A 15,499-nucleotide genomic window follows, 5' to 3' on the forward strand; every position below is an offset into this window, starting at 1 on the left:
ATTATTTTGACTTTAAATGGGCTTGGATGAGCTAGAAGCTAAAAATAAGATATAAGAATGGTTAAATGTTCACACACACTGATTCGTCAAAAACTGGTTGTCCCGAGGTCTGCCTTAGAATCACACCTGGAGTCTTTCTCTCCACTCTGTACAACAACTTCATGAACGAATGCAAACAAGCAAATCAATAGCTATAATAGCATTCCCTAATGGCTCAGCTCTGAAATGGCAGAAGTGGACTGGAAGCCTGCAACACAAAGCTCTGTCAACACTGCTCAGCTGTTGACTTCAGTGTTGGGTTTGAAATGAGTGGGATCGCACACAGCATTTTTTCACATGCCATAGACTTTTACAAATAAAGGTTCTAAAACAGGGTTTTTGCGATGATGCCTTGGAAGAACCATTTTGGTTTAACCAGAGAACCTTTCAGTGAACAGCTCTAAGTGTAAAGAACATTTAAATAATCTAAAGAAACTTTTTTCACAATAAATACCTTTTTTTATGATAAGATTCCATGGAATGATAAAGGTTCTCCATGGAACCACAGATGCCAATAAAGAACCTTTTGTTTCTTGAAGAATATACACTGATATAGACACAGCATAGACACAAAGCAATGAAACAGGAGCTTAAGCTCATATGTACCACTGTAGCGATGAGTAAAATTAGCTCTATTAGAAGGATGTGTCAACTATAAAAGAGCTCTGATAATTTATACTTTGCTATGTGAGTTGTCAAAGTAAATGTGATCCGTCTAACATAGTGTGTATCTGCATTGCAGAAAACAAATGCAGATAAATTATTTAGTGTGTCAAGGGAAACACATTATGCATATGCCATCCATGGACAAACTGCAGAGAGGAACAGTGCTCGCAAATCAACATTCGTTGGGAGGTAGAAAGATTGAAAAAGTGTTACTAAATGCCCCAAATTAATATCTTCATCAATGACCACTGTGTAGTCTAAAGGAATATTTACTAGGGTTGTAACAAAACCCTCATGTCACGATTCGATACATATCACGAATCTGAACTCACGATACAATATTATTGCGATACTCCAAGACATATGATAAAAGGTTAACAATGAACTGTTGATTAAAATGCTAAATTTGGTGTTACATTGTGGGTGTAAATGAATAGGATTGGAATTGGTGTTGAAACCCAAAGCACAGGACAATAGAGACGCCAGAATAACAATATTCATGATTCTGAAGCTGAAAATACAGAATTATTTAGACTAATATGCTTGATCTCTCTCACTGACTATTTAAAATAATGTAGGCCACTTTTTACTGGTAACATCAGACATTTGGCATTATCAGGACCCACAAATATTGCATCCCCATTGCATTATTATACATTATATTTGACATTATATAGTAATTTAATGTAGTACTGACACTAAAGTGCTGTAAACTTGAAATTTTTCTCACAGTAATTTGAATTTTGGGTGAACTATAGACAATACATATTGTCACTATCCACGATACATATTGTTGCATTTTTGTATTGTGATACATTGTGACACCCCCCCCCCAATATTTACGGTCCAAGTTAAGCTCAATCGCCAGTATTTGTGGCATAAGGTTGATTAGCACAAAATGTATTTTGCATAGTGCCTGATAAGCTATTGGCTATTTAAACCTAACTTCCTGTTTCAGTACGTCAGCATGAGAAAGAAAATTGCGTTCATTGAAACATTTCACCATTTCACTTGTTTCTGCTTGAGTGCACGAGTCCAGTGGTGCTTTGCACAGCCCATCATGTGCTGTAACCGTGCCCACAGCACAGTTTAGACAGCTGCGCTGCCATGTTTCCAAACACGCATCATTTTTTAGGGATTTGCTGTAATGTCCTGATAATTGCTTTGAAAACTGGTGCTTTGAAATGGCCGTTTTTATTGCTACGAAATAATTCATAGTCTTGATATCATTTTAATGCCAACCATTGTAATCTGAGCCTCTTCACTGCTTATGTGCTAAATTTAAACTAATAATGCATTTTTAAATGAGTGGATGATTATGTCTGGGGTAAAATTACAGTTTAATTGAACTTAAAGATAATATAATTCCAGCCAAATCCTTTAAATATATATTTTTTAAATGCAGGCTAAGAAACTGACAGCGAGCATTGATTTGAAAAGAGTTGATGAAACTGCACAATAATCCATTGGAAATCATTCATGCGAGGTTTCATTGCTTCATCACAGCCAAGCCTGCTCTTAACTTTACAGAAGGAGCTCTTATATTCACAGGATGAAGTTCTCAAATGTCTTTCCAGATCTCAGAATTCATTTGATATTAACAAGACAATGGTGTAGATGTTTCTTCTAAGTGTAAAACCTTTGCATTTTGTCATACATGTGACCTGATTTTTTATCTGGTTCAATTTTCTCTACACATTTAGTCACAGATAATTAAGCCCGTACAGTCAAGGCTACATTAGCCTTGACCTTCCTGCCTGGAGAACTCAGAAACCAGCTTTCACTTTCCTCTTCAATTAATGCCAAAGGGAAGTTGCATTCATCTCACATCACTGGCTAATAGCGGCACTTTTCCAGTCAACCACAGAGTATATCTGGATATTTATCACGGGACAGTGGTTTTAATAAACGTTTGAGCTGCTGAAATATATATGCTTTGTTAAATATGAATCAACAAACAGTTGCTGCCTTACATTTTTTAAGTACAATCAACTTGGATGTTTAAGTCATTTCAACTTAAATTGTATTAAACTGACTTAAAAATTGAGTTGAAACTTGTATAACATAAAAAAGTTGGAAACTGCTTAACCTATTTTGATGAGTTAAAGCAATGTAAAAACACAGTTTCTCATAACTTATTGATCGCTATTTGATTGATAATGTTTTACATTGAGGTATTAGACACAATCCGTAGATCACCACATGCAGAGTTAGAAGATTAAACCTGTGACCCACAAGACGCCGTATTCATGAGTTATCAAAAACATTTTATCACTGCATGCAAAGTAAATGATCTATGCTTCTACAGTGTGTGCATTTTAAAAGCTTGTCATTTCTGTCTTATTTTATGTTGTTATTAGCAAACGTTTTTAACCTGTAATTCAAGTGTCTGTACAGAATCAGCAGCTCTGCCGAAAAATCAAACAAACAAACGAACACTTAAACCAGGCAGATGGTTTTCTGGTCTCCCAGCTTGGCCACACTGCTTAGGCTGGTCAGGTTTTGTAGGCTTGTCTGCTGGTCAGGCTGGGAGATCAGATGGCCGACCAGCCAAATCAGCGAAACCGCCAGCGTGGACGTTTTTTTTTTCTTTTTTTCATGCAAATTAAGGCAGTGTATCTCTCAGCAGAAGTTGTTTTGTTACCTTGACCTACAGGGATAGAGCTGGATTTATCTGGTTTAAGATGCTCGCCCAGCCTGACCAGCTGAAAGGTTGTGTTAAGGTTAGTTAAAGTTTACACATAACTCTAAGGCCGGCTACACACTTGCTGCGTGGCGTGTCTGTTTTTATTTCAGCTCCCATGTTAACAGGTTAGAGCTTGCACACTGCCTGCGCGGAAAACGCGTGCATGCTAGAAATAGAACCGACGCCTATTTTTTACGCGACACGCAAGCGTGTTGGAAGTGTTTCCAGGCAAAATAGAATAGGAAAAGATGTTTATATGTCATTTTGACACGAATACAAATTAATAAATTACATTTTGATGTTTGAAAATCTCTAGGTTTTGATATAAATGCAGATATAAATGTAATTTAAAAAAATAATAATAAATAATTGTTGATTTTCAAATATTGCACCTGTCAATACAGAACGAACTATTCTGTAGCCTATTTTGCCGTCAGTACTGCCTTAGCCACAAATCTAATGTCACAGTGACACCAAGCTCACGCTCAGCTTCCGCACAATCATCATTCTCTCTCTCCCCAGAGTTTAATCACACTCACCTGGACGGTGAGCTATCGAGCAAGTTTACTACATCAGAAAAGCCGTACATATAGAGCTGGTTATGTGATGCAAACATTAAAATGTATTAGTTTACAAATAATGCTCTATGATAGAAGCAATTTGAGGACATAATGGAGTGTTGTTAAGGAACTGTGCAAACAAAACAAGTATTTATGTATTTACGGCTGAAGGCACGTTAGGCGCGACGCAAAGCGGAGTCAGCCGTGACTTATTCACGATACAGCACTCGCCTCGAGTACCTTATTGCTTTCATAAAACGGTTACCACACAAAACAAATATTAAAAGAATATACAAAGACTGAGTGTATCAGTAGAGAAGACTTTTATATTGAAATAACTGAAACTTGTGTCAGGGCACGGAAAAAACCCTTAACTGTTAAAAGGACAAGATATCACAGCGGACATTCTAACAGATTTTTATTACGAATATAGGACTGTCCTGAAGGTAAATGCTATATCTACTGTAAATGCAGGTACACTCGCTACACGATCTCTTACAACTCTCTAGCTTAAATGAACAATATCAGTGAGAACAAACATATGTTTACGTTGCTAAGAGTGGTTGCTAGGGGTTGTTGTGTAGTGATACATAGAACCATTGGTTGAATCGAATAAAAAAGCTATTGACCAATCAGAATCAAGGACTGGAACTCATAATACGTTTTATAATAATTGATAATCTGTCACTTAATAAAGACATAAAGAAATAAAGGTTGTTGGTTTTACTGCCACTAGTGTTAATTTCAGCTGGAAACTGCAGTGATGTTTTTGGAGTTTTGCAGGAGTTTAGGTACAGGTACACTGTAAAAAATATTTTCATGATTTGTTATCTTAACTTTTAATCTTTTGTCAAATCAACTTAGATAATTAATGTGGTTCAGATAACATATATTTTGAAGTTCTATTTATTAAACCATAATCTTTTGTCAAATCAACTTAGATAATGTTGTTCAGATAACATATATTTTGAGTTTCTATTTATAAAACCAATCTCTTTGTTGCATTAACTCAATTTTTTAATTTCAATGAACTCAAAATTTTAAGGCAACCAGGTAACTTACATTTTTAAGTTAAAGGTTTAACTTAAAAATGAAATTAAAAAATTGAGTTAATGCAACAAAGAGATTGGTTTAATAAATAGAAACTCAAAATATATGTTATCTGAACAACATCATCTAAGTTGATTTGACAAAAGATTATGGTTTAATAAATAGAACTTCAAAATATATGTTATCTGAACCACATTAATTATCTAAGTTGATTTGACAAAAGATTAAAAGTTGTGATAACAAATCATGAAAATATTTTTTACAGTGTAGGAAACAAAGGTTTTGCATACAAATAATTGTCTTGTTCCAAATAGCCTTAGCGGTCTTTCTAAGTCCACAGCAGATGTGTGTGAGCAGTGAGCACCCTTCTGAATCAAAAATGGGACGCCTTACAGTCTTGTGGCATTTGGGACTGGACCAAAGTGGAAATAGATTCAGTAAGAAACTAAGGGCCAGCTTTACTAAACAGAACAAATAAGCGTGAGAGCACAATCCCAAAATAGCGCAGCTGGGACAGACGACGCGTACATTAAAGAACACAGACGCAGCCGGATCATTTCCATAATGACCAACACAATCCACCAAGAGCCAGTACATTGACGAGCACAAACCTTAAATCACCTTGCGTGATTCATTCAAATACTCTCATCCCATACATTTTAAAACTCCTACAAATGCATATGCAATAATGTCAGCCGCAAAAATAACCCTGTCCACGCATTTTCAGCGCAAATTTTTCACTGCGTGTCTTTAGTAAATCCTGAGAGTAGTTATTAGTTTTAACTAATTAGTATTAGCTGTTAGTAAATCTGGCCCTAAATCTGTGGTTCCTTGTTGGGTCTGTATATTTGATCAACTCTTGTTGTGAAGAAAATGAGTGCGATGGGTTTTTGAGGGCAACCTAGATATAATCTTTTCAGCTGATGACCTTTTGAAGTGGGAATGTGATGTTTCACATTATGAGGTGGCATTTCATTGACAGGAGTGTCCAACATTTCACTGGGAAGTAGTTAATAGAGAAGAGAGCAAGAGAGTTAGAAGTGAGATACTGCAGATAGCGAGAGGAAATACAGCTTAACAATTTAATTTCCCCCCAAAACTTTGACTTTAAACATCCATCCATATGTTTATCTGTAGCTTTCTTCTTCTTATTAGAAAGATAAGAATGAAATGAAATGAGCTTTCATATAGATGGCTCCAAATTATATTTCAGATGCTCTGTTGTATATTTAAATGGAAATTTCACCCACAAATGACAATTCTGCCATCATTTACTAGCTTAATGTTGTTGTTTTCAAAAAAATAGATTGTCCTAGCTGCTCTTCTCCATAAAATAAAGGGAATAATACCTTAATGCCGAATAGTCCACATTAAAGCTAGAGTGATAAGATAGTTATTTTGCTTCAATATTTGGTGACCATATAAATGATTCTTATTCTTTTGTGTTCCATGAAAGAAAAAAACTAATTGTAACAACATCAGGAGGAAGAAAATGATGACAGAATTAAAACTTTTTGGTGAACTATTCCTGTAATATTGTAATAACCTACTTTATATTCTCTCTCTCGTTCTGTCTCTCTCTCTCCTGCTTAGGTCTGATTCGATTACAGGAGCTCATCAAGGCTCCATCTCGTTACAACATCCGATTAAAAATCCGGCAGCTACCAGCAGACACAAAAGATGCCAAGCCCCTTCTTAAAGAAATGAAACGAGGAAAAGAGTTTCATGTGATCTTTGACTGTGGTCATGAGATGGCAGCTGGCATCCTTAAACAGGTGAGTCACTTCATTATCTCATTTCACACTCAACGACACATATAATCATAACAGTAATATCAAATATTTATCAAATAAATGATTGACTTACAGAACAAGACTGAATGATACGGCCTACTCAATAATCTGTAAGCGTGACACAAATGTATAGGCCTACAGAAAATTATTGCACAGAAATTTAAATACACAAAATTATGGATATTCGTCCAAGAGAATGTAATAGATGTTTTTTTAATTGTCTTTTAAAGTAACATTTAATGTTACACTATTCTGCTAAGGAAAGATAAAGTTTTATAACTGTACAAACACAGCACTGCTGAGCTCTCAGTCCCAAGCAAATGTCACTCTAGCCATGCTTATCTGTGCTAAGTAATTCCCAAGCCGTTTATGTATCGATTTTATTGTTTTAGCACTATCCTAGACCCATACTTTCAGTTTTACTACCTTTTAAAGTATGAAAATGCTTCATAAAATATTAAAGTTGTCAAAAGTTTGGTGTATTTATTTACCAAGAAGATGAATGTCAGTAAAGAGCCTGTGTGATATGAAATATGAAAAATGAGTTGCGTAAAGTAAACAAAAGAAAAATCCCAACAGTAATTTCCACAACAGAATGCTAATAAACACGATACATTATTTGAGATGCGGCAGAAAAGTTCAGTATTTTACGGAAGAATGACAGCAGTCTCCTGTAATCCATGTATGTCCACTGATAGTGAAAGTCAGCAGTAGAAATGAGAAAACTGGTTGTTTTTAACTACAAACTGAAGGTCCATGAAGACAAACTTTAAAAGTTGATTTGACAAAACCTAGTTTGAAATTGTAAAATACTTTCAAAGTTTGAAGTTTAGCAGGCAGACAAACAGACATATAGATTTGCCCATATTTTACACCTGTACCTTCAGATTTTCAGCCTGACAAATATGTGACTAAAGTATTTGCATTGTTTATTGTAAACATGAAAGAGTACAAAGGTACACTACTAAAGTGTGGAACCAGAGTTTCTAATGTAATGTAACATTATTCATTTAATGTACTGAGTGATACAAAACGAGAGAATAATTTATTCTGTCTCAATCAAGGCAGTGGTTTTGTTGAACTTTGTGTCTTTTCCCAGAGGAATTGAAGAACTCACTAAATGCTATATTGAGACTCAGAATTGTATTATATTGTGTTGTATTGTAAAGGATTGAAGCCTCTTCAAGTAGAGCTGCAAGCACAATAGCTTATTGAGAATCAACTTTTAGTTCAAGTCAGAAACTAGAAACAATTCTCAACAATTGTCAGAGTTCCAGCCAAAGCTAAGCAGATCAACAAAACCAGTTTATCTCAAGGCATTTGCCTGGTGCAATAACTTAGTCTCTACAGGAACGTTCAGTACAGCCTTTTCATCTGTTCTTAAAAAATTAACCATCCAACACAACACAGCACAAAACACACACACAACAACAACGGTAAAACATCTTTTGGTGTACTAAGAATTTCCTAAGCTCCGCATGAATCAACACCAGAATTGCTTGAATACTTTATAAGGGTATGGTCCAAAGATATAATTTAGATAATATGCATACTTATAGGAGTATATAATGTGATAAATTGCTACTCATGGTTTTGTCATGCAATTAACTCAATCTAGAAGTATATGTGTGTAATGAAGATGAAGAAATGGCAAAAGTATCAAATGAAACAAGGTTTATTAAATAACTCAAATGCAGGTAATCCATAGAACAAGCCAACAACACGAAACAATACCAGGCAGTGAGGGTGTCACGTTTGGTTGGGTTTTAGTTCAAGTTTGTTTTCATGTCTTTTATTTTGTAGTTTCCCTTGGCCATGTTTCATGTTCCTCTCACGTGCTTCCCTTGTTCGTGTGTCTTTTTCCGATTGGTTCCCTTGTCTATGTGTCATGCTTTCACTAGTAGGGCGGTTAAGCGCAAAAATCGATCACTTTGCGATAAAAGCATCAAATTTGGTAGGAAGGCTCACAAAGGGGGTCTGATCAGATTTAGGACCGTAGGCGCTTGAAATTTGACCCCAAAAATGGATTTTGTAATGGGAAAATGGATTAAAAGCTGCCAGAAACATAAAATGCAATAAAATATTTCACCATAAATACATGTAAATATGAGCACACTTTCACAAAGAAGGTCTTTAAACTCTTTAAAATTTGCTCCTGTAATACTAAATATTACTGTACATGGGTTAATGAATTATCTGTAAATTCATGTTATGTGATCAAAATTAGACATCACAGTGACAAGTGATTAAGAGCTGATCTTTGTCTGGTCTCTACCAAAGCAATTCACCAATGGTGATACAATAATTCCTAATAAATGTGGCCTCTATACCTTTCCCTTCATCTAACCGTGCAATCTGTAGAGATATCGGGAGTTGTTTAAGTTCATCAAATTTTAATAGATTCTCTGCCAGATTTTTGTAACGTTCAGTATTGACATGCCCTTGACAATTTGATGGGCATCTGAGTGGCTCTTGAGTATTATTCTGACAAATGAAACACAATTCCCAGTCAATTATTTGTGTTGGGGGATCAGTACATCCAGGATAAAAAAATTTGAAGGTTTTAGCCATTGCATTGGATCACAGTAGTTCTTGTGTAGTGGTCTTGCAGTTTTAGTTTTTCTTAAGACATGGAACTGTATTTGAGGTCTACTACTAACTTAAAATATGTGTGCTAATACCTTAAAAAAATATTGGCTACTTTATTTCACTTAACTGGCACAAAAAAAGATTAAATCGATTGACTAATTGTGGTAATCATGCTAATCGTGCTAATTTACGTTTTTCTTGTGAGGAAAACTCGGTCTACAATGTGATGTGTAGGCCTACCTACTAAACCACTTGCAAATAATCCAGCAGGACTCAACAGTTCTTACAATTAATATTTCTAGTCAAGGTGAGAGCATTTGGAGAGCAAAGAATTGACTGAGATTAGCTTTGGGTGGTATAAACTAGCCGTACAAGAGCACAGAGTTACAATGAAATAAATAGGATGAATTGCAGCTAGTTTAGATAACCAGCCTAAATGAAATTCTGTGGAAATGTACACCTACTTTATTTCACAGAATCCTAACTCTAAATTCCTGCAGACTAAAATCTATTTTATGTTATATTTGCCTGTCTGAGTTTGCCTGTCTAGATTTGAAAAGAATAATATTCAACTGTGGCCACCACAAGATGAAACCTACTGATGTAATGTTTCCTGTCCTGTGTTTCCCTTGTCTTGTGTGCTCTTTTGTTATTTCCTGTTCTGTGTCATGTTTTTGTAGTCCTTTGTAGTTTTCTTGCTTATTAGTTCTCCCAGGTGTTTCTAATTAGCCACACCCCCTTGTTATCTTGTTTAGCTTGTTTGTCTGTGTATTTAAACCTCTGTGCTTCAGTTGTTGGTTGTCGGTCGTTGTTTAATGTACTGTTACCTGTTCTTGTCCTGAGTTCCGTGTTCCGCCTGGATTTCCTGTTTGTTTTATTAAATGTATGCTTGCACTTGGATTCTCTCTCTGCTTCATCCTTGCCGTAGCGTGACAGAACGACCGACCAAACGATGAATCCAGCAGCATTTAATGAGTCTCTTTGTGTCATGCCTGCAAAGCCTGAGTCTCTTCACGTCATGCCTGATTTTCACAGCCTGACCCGGGAGTTTGCTGGACAGATCGCGGCCTTGGCCCTGGATAGCCTCGATCTGATCCAGTACACCTGGGGATTTATTCCTCTAGCTGCCTCTTGCTCTCTGGGTGACGAGGCAATTAAAGTGTGTTACCGGCTGGGGGCTAGGGAGGTTGACCCAAGGGAGCTTCCCAATCTCTCCGGTCTGGATTGGAGAGAGGCACTCTCCAGATGTCTGAAGAGCTTCCTCCCGTGGCACGCAAGGTCAACACCTGATCTTCACGTCCCGTCCAGTTCAGCCGCATCTTCGCCGCCACTGGTTTCGTCAAGCTCAGAGCGCACTTCTGCTGATCCAGAGACTGTTCACGTCACTTCTGCTGATCCAGAGACTGTTCACGTCGCTTCTGCTGATCCAGAGACTGTTCACGTGGCTTCTGCTGATCCAGAGACTGTTCACGTCGCTTCTGCTGATCCAGAGACGGTTCACGTCGCTTCTGCTTATCCAGAGCTTCACGCCAGTCCAGCTAAGCCTGCACTTCAGGCCAGCCCAGAGTCTCCTTCGCCGCTGGTCCCGCCCAGCTCAGAGTCCTCTTCATCGCTGGTTCCGCCCAGCTCAGAGCCCTCTTCGCCGCTGGTTCCGCCCAGCTCAGAGCCCTCTTCGCCGCTGGTTCCGCCCAGCTCAGAGCCCTCTTCGCCGCTGGTTCCGCCCAGCTCAGAGCCCTCTTCGCCGCTGGTTCCGCCCAGCTCAGAGCCCTCTTCGCCGCTGGTTCCGCCCAGCTCAGAGCCCTCTTCGCCGCTGGTTCCGCCAAGCTCAGAGCCCTCTTCGCCGCTGGTTCCGCCCAGCTCAGAGCCCTCTTCGCCGCTGGATCTGCCCAGCACAGAGCCCTCACCGCTGGATCTGCCCAGCACAGAGCCCTCACCGCTGGATCTGCCCAGCACAGAGCCCTCACCGCTGGATCTGCCCAGCACAGAGCCCTCACCGCTGGATCTGCCCAGCACAGAGCCCTCACCGCTGGATCTGCCCAGCACAGAGCCCTCACCGCTGGATCTGCCCAGCACAGAGCCCTCACCGCTGGATCTGCCCAGCACAGAGCCCTCACCGCTGGATCTGCCCAGCACAGAGCCCTCACCGCTGGATCTGCCCAGCACAGAGCCCTCACCGCTGGATCTGCCCAGCACAGAGCCCTCACCGCTGGATCTGCCCAGCACAGAGCCCTCACCGCTGGATCTGCCCAGCACAGAGCCCTCACCGCTGGATCTGCCCAGCACAGAGCCCTCACCGCTGGATCTGCCCAGCACAGAGCCCTCACCGCTGGATCTGCCCAGCACAGAGCCCTCACCGCTGGATCTGCCCAGCACAGAGCCCTCACCGCTGGATCTGCCCAGCACAGAGCTCTCATCGCTGCCCAGCACAGAACCTTCTTCACCGCTGGTCCTGCCCAGCTCAAAGCCCTCTTCGCCGCTGGTCCTGCCCAGCTCAAAGCCCTCTTCGCCTTTGGTCTTGCCCAGTTCAAAGCCCTCTTCATCGCTGGTCCAGGACTCTTTACTGGGGAGCCTCCCCAAGAAAATTTTGGGGGGGGGCAATACACCTCCGGACCAGTCCGATCCGCCCTGGCCACCTGAAGGTTCGTGGCCGCCCGAAGGGTCTTCACCGCCGTGGCCGCCCGAAGGGTCTTCACCGCCGTGGCCGCCCGAAGGGTCTTCTCCGCCGTGGCCACCCGAAGGGTCTTCACCGCCGTGGCCGCCCGAAGGGTCTTCACCGCCGTGGCCGCCCGAAGGGTCTTCACCGCCGTGGCCGCCCGAAGGGTCTTCACCGCCGTGGCCGCCCGAAGGGTCTTCACCGCCGTGGCCGCCCGAAGGGTCTTCACCGCCGTGGCCGCCCGAAGGGTCTTCTCCGCCGTGGCCGCCCGAAGGGTCTTCTCCGCCGTGGCCGCCCGAAGGGTCTTCTCCGCCGTGGCCGCCCGAAGGGTCTTCACCGCCGTGGCCGCCCGAGGGGTCTTCACCGCCGTGGTCGCCCGACGGGTCTTCACCGCCGTGGCCGCCCGAGGGGTCTTCACCGCCGTGGTCGCCCGACGGGTCTTCACCGCCGTGGCCGCCCGAGAGGTCTTCGGACAAGATGGCCAACTCCACGCCTGTGTCTTTGGACAGGATGGCCGAAACCACGCCTGTATCTTCGGACAAGATGGTCTCCTCTGAGCCCATGTCTGTTCCTGTGCCATGGTCGCCTGAAGGGTCGTCTCCTCCCTGGCCGCCTGAAGGGTCGCCTCCACCCTGGCCGCCTGCACAGCCTGCTCCGCCCTGGCCGCCTGCACAGCCTGCTCCGCCCTGGCCGCCTGCACAGCCTGCTCCGCCCTGGCCGCCTGCACAGCCTGCTCCGCCCTGGCCGCCTGCACAGCCTGCTCCGCCCTGGCCGCCTGCACAGCCTGCTCCGCCCTGGCCGCCTGCACAGCCTGCTCCGCCCTGGCCGCCTGCACAGCCTGCTCCGCCCTGGCCGCCTGCACAGCCTGCTCCGCCCTGGTCACCTGCACAGCCTGCTCCGCCCTGGCCTTCTGCCCTGCCGGAGTCTTCAGGCCCTCTTCCGCTCCACGGGCCTGGCCCCCCGTCCCGCCCCCGGATCCGCCTCAGACCCACCACCCTCCTGGACTTTTATTTTCTGAGGAGTGTCTGGAATCCACTCCTTAGGTGGGGGGCTATGTAATGTTTCCTGTCCTGTGTTTCCCTTGTCTTGTGTGCTCTTTTGTTATTTCCTGTTCTGTGTCATGTTTTTGTAGTCCTTTGTAGTTTTTCTTGCTTATTAGTTCTCCCAGGTGTTTCTAATTAGCCACACCCCCTTGTTATCTTGTTTAGCTTGTTTGTCTGTGTATTTAAACCTCTGTGCTTCAGTTGTTGGTTGTCGGTCGTTGTTTAATGTACTGTTACCTGTTCTTGTCCTGAGTTCCGTGTTCCGCCTGGATTTCCTGTTTGTTTTATTAAATGTATGCTTGCACTTGGATTCTCTCTCTGCTTCATCCTTGCCGTAGCGTGACAACTGACTGAATAAGTAGGAGTCACTGACAAACTACCAAGTAAAAATGATGCGTATTAGTATATGCACACAATTTAATATTAAATATTTAAATATACATTTAAAAAGTATTTTTGGAAGTATTATAATTTCTGATAGATATCATAACCTCTTTTCCTTTTTGTTTAAAAATGAACTAGATTGATTAATGATCAAATGTGCAATTTTTTTTAATTGTTAATTTCTGTCGTCTATCCATCATGACATTATGAAATCCATATTTTGTGGCCATTTTCATTTTTTTTTTTTTAAAACATATCTTATATTTTAAAGTTTGAAGACCTTCTTTGTGAAAGTGTGCTCATGTTTACATGTATTTATGGTGAAATGTGTAATTGCATTTTATGTTTCTGGCAGCTTTTAATTCATTTTCCCATTACGAAATCCATATTTGGCGGCCATTTTGAAAAATGGCCGACATGGCCCCCAGGGGCCAAATTTTGAGCACCTACGGTCCTAAATCTGATCAGACCCCCTTTGTGAGCCTTCATACCAAATTTCATGCTTTTATCGCAAAGTGATCGATTCTGATGAAAATCTGCGCTTAGCTGCCCCACTACACTGGTTCATTGTTTGATTATGCACAGGTGTTCCTTGTTAGTCATTAGTCTCTCTGTATAAATAGACCTCATGTTTCATTGTCTAGTATTGTTCGTCTGTTTGGTGAGTGTTAGTTTATGTCAAGTCATGTCAAGTTATGCTTAGTCAAGTCTTTGTTTATTTTGTACACATTTATGTTAAATAAATACTGCACTTGGGTTCGTCAAGCTCGCCTTCAGTGGAATCATTACAGATGGAGGGGAAGTGAGAAACTTAAATACACCTTGGTGGTGATCTAATAACAAACAACTGCGATAATGAGTGTCCATGGAAACTAACGAATGGTGGGAAACTAGAACAAAGGAAACAGGAAACTGATGATAAGCAAACAAAAAATCAATGAAAATGAAACTAACAGAACATAATTGTGACAATGTGAAGAACAAAATTAACCAGATATGATTAAGCAGATATTATCAATTTTGCATTTGCTAAGCAACATGTGAAGAACAGGGCTCTGGTCTTTCTGATCCTAAAGTTGAGCTTGTTTGTATGATTACAAGCTCTGTTTATATGGTGATTTGATCCTCCTTTCATGCCTTGAAGGTGAAAAGTGCATGCATTTTTTTTTGACTTGTTAATTCATTGTCTCTTTTGATCTTGTGTGTGTGTGTGAGATTGATTTGCACACAATCAGTGAAGTGTTCAGGTTTCATTGATTACCAATCAGGCAGTCAAGCTTACATGCTCTGCTAGTCAGTATGTTTGCATAGAATTAGTCAGTAGGATAATGCTCATGATGTTAAGTGTCCTACAAGAAAAGGGGCTTCAATCAGATTAAGTGTTTTTTTTTTATATATATATGTACAGTATATGTTATATTCTACATCATGGGATGCAGTGCAATTTAAATTCCTTACAAAGATTGATTAAATAATATTTGCCAAACAAATGGATAAGGATATGCGTTCCTGCTGGAGTTCTGGGAACAGTCTCACATTAAAGAAACCCAAAGAGATATTTCAATGTGTGACTTAACTGCAAGAATTTTCCCCCAATTACAGGAATAATCAAATATTAAAGTGGGTATTATTCAGCCAGAGATTGACTCACAGACCTTCTTAATCAGTTTCCGACCACTGAAGTGATAATGAAGATACTCATTATTAGTGGCAGTGGATATATGCTTCTATAATGGGCAGCTCTCAGAGGGTTTGTGTAATATCCACATTTGAAACTTTTGGCTTTGTGAAGTCGTCTAACACTTTTGAACTTCGCAAAATCTGCTCAGGCTACAGAGCCATTATTTCTCAACCATATGTTTCACACAAGACTGAATTTAATTATTCATTTCACTTTGGGGCTGATGATGGCAATGATAACTGGGTCTAGCAATGATGTAATATATCAAATATTTGAACCTATCAGAATAGATATTTTTTTCATTTAGTGGAATAAAAGAATGTGTTTCAGTAAGATCATATTTTTGTATCATTTT

At 40.8% G+C, this 15,499-nt stretch overlaps 1 protein-coding gene across 1 annotated transcript in view; it reads left to right on the top strand.

Annotated features, from left to right (window-relative positions):
- The window catches only part of grik2 (glutamate receptor, ionotropic, kainate 2), a 229,396-nt gene that overhangs the window by 66,677 nt on the left and 147,220 nt on the right, over positions 1-15,499 (top strand). The window contains exon 4 of the mRNA XM_081388117.1: positions 6,595-6,776. Coding sequence (XP_081244243.1) covers positions 6,595-6,776 — 182 coding nt within the window. The remainder of the gene's footprint in view (positions 1-6,594; positions 6,777-15,499) is intronic.

This window comes from Scardinius erythrophthalmus, assembly GCF_964197995.2.
Source record: "Scardinius erythrophthalmus genome assembly, chromosome: 16".
Lineage (NCBI taxonomy): Eukaryota > Metazoa > Chordata > Actinopteri > Cypriniformes > Leuciscidae > Scardinius > Scardinius erythrophthalmus.